This window comes from Pediculus humanus, genomic scaffold (assembly GCF_000006295.1).
Source record: "Pediculus humanus corporis 1103172107547 genomic scaffold, whole genome shotgun sequence".
NCBI classification, from domain to species: Eukaryota; Metazoa; Arthropoda; class Insecta; order Psocodea; family Pediculidae; genus Pediculus; species Pediculus humanus.
In genome coordinates this window covers 21,967-29,535 of record NW_002987162.1, presented here as the reverse complement: position 1 = coordinate 29,535, position 7,569 = coordinate 21,967, and the positions used below count along the sequence as shown (strand labels likewise).

The 7,569-nt window shown below is 25.0% G+C and overlaps 3 protein-coding genes across 3 annotated transcripts; 1 reads left to right on the top strand and 2 right to left on the bottom strand.

Annotated features, from left to right (window-relative positions):
* Nucleotides 1-2,107: 2,107 nt before the first annotated feature.
* On the bottom strand, nucleotides 2,108-5,016 carry Phum_PHUM197620 (uncharacterized protein; the record flags this gene model as incomplete). Its single annotated transcript, XM_002425371.1, has 10 exons — nucleotides 2,108-2,134; nucleotides 2,329-2,471; nucleotides 2,588-2,842; nucleotides 3,035-3,248; nucleotides 3,360-3,484; nucleotides 3,582-3,903; nucleotides 4,025-4,274; nucleotides 4,387-4,567; nucleotides 4,650-4,801; nucleotides 4,886-5,016. The coding sequence occupies 10 exons, from the start codon at nucleotides 5,014-5,016 to the stop codon at nucleotides 2,108-2,110; spliced, it is 1,800 nt and encodes a 599-aa protein (XP_002425416.1).
* Nucleotides 5,017-5,538: 522 nt separating this feature from the next.
* Nucleotides 5,539-6,381, bottom strand: Phum_PHUM197610 (uncharacterized protein; the record flags this gene model as incomplete). Its single annotated transcript, XM_002425370.1, has 3 exons — nucleotides 5,539-5,544; nucleotides 5,918-6,189; nucleotides 6,300-6,381. 3 exons carry the CDS (start codon nucleotides 6,379-6,381, stop codon nucleotides 5,539-5,541), a joined length of 360 nt encoding a protein of 119 aa, XP_002425415.1.
* A 383-nt stretch (nucleotides 6,382-6,764) lies between these two features.
* Phum_PHUM197600 (neuralized, putative) lies at nucleotides 6,765-7,481 on the top strand (the record flags this gene model as incomplete). Its single annotated transcript, XM_002425369.1, has 2 exons — nucleotides 6,765-7,215; nucleotides 7,285-7,481. The coding sequence occupies 2 exons, from the start codon at nucleotides 6,765-6,767 to the stop codon at nucleotides 7,479-7,481; spliced, it is 648 nt and encodes a 215-aa protein (XP_002425414.1).
* Between the last annotated feature and the right edge of the window lie 88 nt (nucleotides 7,482-7,569).

The following is a 7,569-nucleotide window of genomic DNA, read 5'->3' as shown; positions in this document are numbered from 1 at the left end:
TATTAATTAAAACCAATACCAATACTAATAATAATTAATTTTTTGTCATTGAATAAGCGAAACGCGACGACGATATACGCTTTATAATAGAGGGAAGAAAAAAAAAAATAAAAAGAATAATAATAATAATAATAATAATAATAATGGTAAAAACGTAAATAATAGAAAAAAATTTTTTTTTTTTTTTTGTTCGGGAAAATGTAATTAACCGAACGAATTTAAAAGAAATAATTCATTTTGAATGAAATTATTGTTCCAAACGATGACTTTTCTATGTAACCCAAAATGTAAATTTATGGTTAACAAATTTTTAATTCCACATTTAAATAAAACTATAATTTCGTGTGAATGAAAAGAGAAAATAAAAAAAAAAACTCATTCTTATTCGAAAATTTCAAAATTTACGAGTTTTATAATTATTATTATTATTACCGTACTCCAAAAAAAAAATTATATTATTTATTTTATTTAATTTTTCTTCCTCTCTTCCTCTCTCTCTCACCCCCCTCCTTCCTACTTTTTAAACGCGTTCAATTAAAAATTATTTTTGCGTCAAATAAATTCAAGGGGAGGCTTTCCCCCCCCCTTTCCCCTTTTCCCTCTCCCTACCCCTCCCCACTATCTCTAATGATATCATTTTTTTTTTTTTAAACGCGATAAATAAATCAATAACATCCGGAAAATTTATTTATTTATTTTATTTGGGGCCTTATCAGTGTTTTATTGATAACCGTTTTTCATTATCATTAACTTTCTTTTTGTATGAAAAAAAAAAAAAAGGATAAAAAAATTACTTAAAATTTTCATAATAATAATAATAATAATAATAATAATAATGAAAATATCCAGTCCTTTTAATGGACTCTTTTTTTTTTCCCTACAAAATAATAATAATAATAAGTTTTTTTAATTATTCTATTAAGTTAAAGCGTTTTTTCTTTTCTTTTCTTTTCTTTTCCACAATAACAAAAACCACCGCCAGCGCCACCACCCCCACCATCACAAAGTAATTAAATATGTGTATGAAATGAAAAAAAAAAAAAAAAAATTAACAGCAAAGAGAGATAGAGAGAGAGAGAGAGAGAGAGAGAGAGAGAGAGAGAGAGAGAGAGAGAAAAGAAAAGGCATTAAAGCCAAATTATTTACCTCTTTGGATATCATGTTCTGCTACGTGAACAATTTAATTATTAAAATAATTATTTAAGCTTGACAGCTTTCATTTCTCATTTGCACCTTCAACCTTAATGATTTACAAGATTTTAAAAATAAAAATTAACAACAACAACAACAAATATTAAAACTAAAATTTTAGTTTTTTTTTTTTTTTTTTCATTCGATAATTATGTTATACTTAAAATTTACAAAAATTATAAATTAACGTTGTAGGTAACGCGTAGTCATCATCATCAAACATTTCTATCTATCTCTCCATCTTTTATTTAAATATATAATATAAAAAAAGTGTAAATTTATTTTTGAATTAGTTTTTAAACAATTTAAAAACTTTTCCATTTTCCTCAAAAACAAAATTATTCGTTCATTTTATATAAATATTTAAAGAAAAACCTAATTTGTCTTCGGTGTTTATATAAAAAATTAGTTTCCCCCCCCAGCGCCCCTCGCACCCCCCACCCCCGGGTTAAATCACTCAATTTTGATTTTTTGTTTTTTTGGAGAAAATGCAGGAGATTTAAGTTAATTAGTTTCATTACGAACAACAACAACAACCAAAAAAAATCCGCCATAATTTTTTTTTTCCGGCTTTTCCGGAAACAACCAAAAAAACAGAAAAAACCAAACCGTTGTGCCTGCAACACTTTCGGCACGCACAAAAGAAAACGATAAAATAATAATAATAATAATAAAACTCGCGTAATCAATTTAAATTATACCGGAAATAAAAAAAAATTTTCTCCCGGAAAAAATTTCTTTTCTCGACTCGGGTTTTAAAGCTAAAATGAATAATAATAATAATATTAAATGTTTTCACTTACCTTAAAATGTATTATCATCAGTTTTTAAAAACCGCCAATGATTCCTTCAAAACAAAATGGCCGAATTTTTTTTGTTTTTCCAAAAAAAAAAAATAAATAAAATTTTCTTTTCTTCATTTTAAATTTCCGACGTTAAAATTCTAAAAAGAAAATTAAGTGTGAAAAACTATATATTTTTTTTTTTTTTTTTATTTATTTATCTAAGGAAATTCATTCAAACTTAATTGTAAATTAATTCTAAATTCATTCATTCATTCATTCATCATCATCATTCCCAATTAAAATCCCAAAAAAAAATTAAGTAAATAAATAAATAAATAGTATATTTACCAACATCTTTTTTCCATAAATCCGCAACGGCAATCAAAGGTTTTCCAACATCAATGAAAGCCGTATCAACGATTTCATCATTTTTCATCAAATGTAACGTTAGACTTTTATCTTTTATTAATCTTTGAACGTTTTTAACGTGTATAACTAAAATCTATTTAAATAAAAATAAATAAATAAATTCATGATTAGTTTTTAATATATCATCAAAGTATTTTTAAATAACGTTCAAAATGAGCGTACGGAATAAAAATAACTAAAACTTACATCTTCTTTTCTGATTAATGTAAAACTAATTTTTTCCTCTAAAGCTTCACAAGTCACTCTATAATCGTTTAAATTCGTTAAACTTATTTCTAACGTGTTGAAAAAAGTGTTTAAATACAATGAAAATGTGACTTGGGATTCGATATTTATTTTATCGAATTTCAGGGATAAATTTTTTGGAAGCGATGAAAGTTTGTCAAATTTTTCTTGTATTTCAGAGCTCGGATGACAGGGATCCGTGAAACGAAAATCTATTATAACGTTTGTACCGAAAAAAGGTTTTTGCATCATGTAAACGGAAACCACGTCTGAAAATAATAATAAAAAATTTTTTTTTTGAATGGTGATGATGATGATGTTATACGATAATGTAATAATAATTTATAAAAAATTTTAATTTTTACCTTTTGCAACTTTTTGCAATATTTGAACAATTGGTAAACTTTTTTCTTTCATTAAATATCTTTTTAAACATTCAACGTAGAGTCCATTTTCAACTGTTTTTTTTTCATATGGGCATAAATAACTTGTTGTCGAATAACCCTGTATCAAATTATTATCCGCTTCGTATTCGTATAAATTTGATGTTTCTTGAAAAATTTTTTTTTTTGTCGATATTGGAGGTTTTAAACACATGTCAAGCAATTCGAGGAAAAGCTTAAAATTAAAAAAAAAAAAAAAAAAAAAAAAAAAAAATTAACTCAGAGTGAAAATAATCAAATTAATTTTTAAAAAATTTTATATTACCTTGGGTTTCTTCGATAAAACAGCTTTCAATAATTCCCTTTCGCAAATGGCATCGGACCTAAGATACTCTTCTGCTGGAGGAATGTCAATGGGTAACATAAATTTATCTTGAATTTCAAATCCGTGACCGGCAAAATAAAATATCACTGAAAAAATTATTTTAAATTTATACATTTTCAATCAAATTTACTTTTGATTGATTTCTTTTTTTCATGTTGGGGAGTAGACACCCCAAAAACATACCATAAGCATCGGAAGGAAGCAATTTAGCAAACATATAAATAGAATTTCTCATTTCGATTAAATTTAAATTTTGTAAGGCAATTACCAAAAATCCTAAATTTTTCAATAAACAAGACAAAGTATTAACATCATTTTCTGGCTTGTATAAATGGCTTAAATTGTTGTACAACTGATTCGATATTAATAAAGCTATTTTAACTGATGGTCTACAATATTCAGCAATATGTACTTTAATGAACGTTTCATTTGACCAAACTTCTCCAGCAGAATTATGTATGTAACATCTATATTTTCCTTCTTGACTTAAATCAGTAATGTCAATCTAAAATGTAAAATAACAATTGAAAAAATAAAAATTCATGTACAAATGTTAAAAAAAAGATTTGTAAAATGTCGATAATTTCTCGAGTGCTTTTCATAATCGAATTTTACATTTAACTTACATTCAAAACAGAGCTATTACAACCATTTAATTGTTGATTTCCTTTATACCATTGATACTGAATTTTTGGATGACCTTTAGCTTTAACTAGTAATGATACTGAGGATCCCACAGAACAAATTTCTTCTTTACTAGGTTGTAGTAATATAACAGGACTTTCTGGTGCTAATATTAAATTAAATGAATTAGATACAATTGACTCATAACCTTCCTGATTTACTACACAGTAATATTCTCCTTCAGAATTAGGCCTAAGAGGTTACAAATATTGTCATTTTAATTGGAGATGTTATAATATGGCATTACTAATAATGTAGTTTTGTTCTGATAGGTACTTAATTCAATTAGTTTTTTTTTAATTACCCAAAATTTTCCAAAACTAGAGTTGATTCATTTTTTTCTTTTAGTTCAACATTATCGCAGAACCATTGATACTTAGGAGGAGGAATTCCGATTGCTTTTACGAATAAAATAAATTTTTCTCCCCTTGTAACCATTTGAAGTTTACAATCTTCAGGCAGAGCACTTTGTTCTGTTATACAAACTGGTACTAATAAAATAATTTTTGAATTATTATATTATTACACAACTCATGTTGTTATAATATAAATATTTAACTTTCTTACAATATGTTTTGAATAATAACAATATGTTGAATAGCTGACATTTTTCTAAGGCAGTGCAAAATATTTCAATAGTGCACAATCTGGAACCCAATTCAAAAATTAATTTTTCAGCTGGCTCCAAACTTTTTAATATATATTGTATGTCATTATCACTGAAACAAAAATTTAATTTAATTTATTTACGTCGTATAAAAATTAAAAGACATTTCTAAAAACTGTCATCCCATTTGAATTACCTGAAAACGCCAAAATATTCAGCTACCTTTCTCCATTCATCATTTTCATTCAGTAATAAAATTAACTTTTTGTAAATATCAAATGAAATGTTTTCAGGTAGCAAAACTGCATCGAAATTTATGCTTGTCATGTTTTAATAAAATCAGTAATTGAAAAAAAAAAAAAAAAAAAAAAAAACTTTCATAGCACAAAATTTAATGAAATGTATCTTACGTTTACATGTGAGAGTAAAAATTTTAACTCATTCTGTCGACAACAAAATAAAGATGTAACGTGGAACTAGAAAAATGCTTATATATTGATATTAAATTTGAAAATTTAAAAGAAAATATTTTAATAAAATACTAATAAGTCTAGAAATATTACATACAAGAACCTTTAAATTTAAATATAATATAAAAGTTACTTTTTTTTAATTTTATTGCTTAAATTTTTTTTTTTTTCACATGTTAAATATTAAAAAATACCTTAGTAGTAATTTTATATGTAAATAATGCAAAATAATAATCAAATAAGAACCTAAAACTTGAAATTAATTCTTTATTTATTATTATTATTAAATTTTATTTTAGTTTAACACGTTTAGATAAACCAATACGAATTTTTGGAATATTACCAGATGGACAAGAAGGTTCATCTTTCACACAAATTTTCATACCTGAAAAAAAAATTTCTAATTCAATAAAGAATAATTCCAAAAAAAATGTATTTTTAAAATTTGGTCCCCAGTACTATTCATAGTTTAAAACATACACAATCTCTTCTTATTTTTTAATATTAATTTTAATTTAAGGAATTTCAAATGTATACCAACCGTTAAAAATAAATCTACTAACTGTAGATGGAACCTCTACACTAATGTTGTTATTAATAGAATTTTCTGAATAATTATTACTACTATTTAATATATTATCGAATTTAAGTTTTTTCACTGGAGGAGAATCATTTCGGATTAAATTTTTTTGATAATTATTATATTTTGAATTGCATTTGCAGCAATCAATTGAAAATTCTTCAAAGCTTGTTTGCACAAATGCTTCTTTATAATTATCATTTTCATTTTCGTATTTTTCTATTGCTTCATCAATTGTTTTATTTAAATACTCGTTTTTTTCTTCGGATTTATTTAAGATGGACGAATTAGAAATATTAAAACGAGATTCTTTTTCAAAAAATATCGAATCACATACAAGTTCAGATGTCGTTTTTTTAGGCGTAGAAGTAACCATTCGAAAACTTTCATTACCAATAATATTTTTTTCTTCTTCATTTTTATTTTTAGAAAAAATAAAATTCCCACAATCTGTTACATTATTTTTTTTTAAATTCGAATCTGAAAATTTATAAAAAAAAAAAAAAATTAATAATTGTACTTATGATTTATTGGTTTGAGTAACAAAATCCAAAATAGACCATTGTCATTATGAAAATCCAATAAATTTTGAACAATTTCTTTTAATATGTCTTTTGATATTTCTTCAATTTCTTTTTCCATTCTAAAACTTATTTTTTAAAAATCTTACGTAATATTTTAATAATACTTAATAAAATTTTTCTTTTATGACCGTGAAATATTAGAAACCGCTTTTTAAAATAACCGTTAAATTCAAAAATGACGTACCTTTAGTTGTCGCAAAATTGCTGACCCATTTATTTGTAGTTTGAAATCACCATTATTTTCTATAATTTATTTATGTTTGAGATTTATTATTGTTTTGTTTTCTCATGAAATTAAATTTTTTTTTTATTCTTTACATATTAATGTTTTTTTTTAAAAATTTAAATTTTATTTAAACTAATGTTAAAATAATAATAATAATGTGACTTGTAGATTATTTAGTTTTAGTTCAACGTTATATATTAGTGTATTTAGTTATAATGAACACAAAGTTTCACAAATATCACGGGTCTAATATTATTTTATATGATAATAATACAGTTGCTCATCGTAAAACAAGTTATGCTAACGCATTGACATTCAGTGAAAGACCTTTAAAACCTGGTGAAATATTTTTGTTAGAAATAGAAAGAACTGAAAGGGGATGGACTGGAGATATAAGACTTGGTTTAACTCAATTAAATCCGTATGAAGCACAATCGGCGGGTTTACGTCTTCCACAGTATGCTTTGCCAGATTTAATCACAATGAAATCCTCATGGATATATGCTATCTCCAAATCTTGTCAAATAATAAATAAATGTAATGGATCATCTAGAGGAAGCAGAACGATGCAAACCTCTCATGGATCTGTTTCATTTAGTTCTTTGCAACCCTGTAAATCAGATTTAAATGTTAAAATCCTTCCCACTGATGTTGGAAGCAGAATAGGTTGGTTATTGATTAATTTTCTGAATATTTCCATTACAAACAAATTATAAAATTTTAAATCGTTTTCAGGGATTGTTTACATTCCAATGCCGAAAGTTGGTTTGCGTGAAACTGCTGAATTACATTTTATTGTTAATGGTGAGGATCAAGGGGCTTTTGCCAAAGATATTCCTTTTACAGAAGGTCCACTTTATGCTGTTATCGATGTTTACGGATGCACAAAACAAGTTAGAATAGTACAAGTTGAATATCAAGGTAAAAAATAATTTTAATAAATAATTTCACCTGAAAAAAATTATCAATTGTCATACTTTAATTCTGATAAGAAATTGATAAAATAATTTTTTTTTTTTT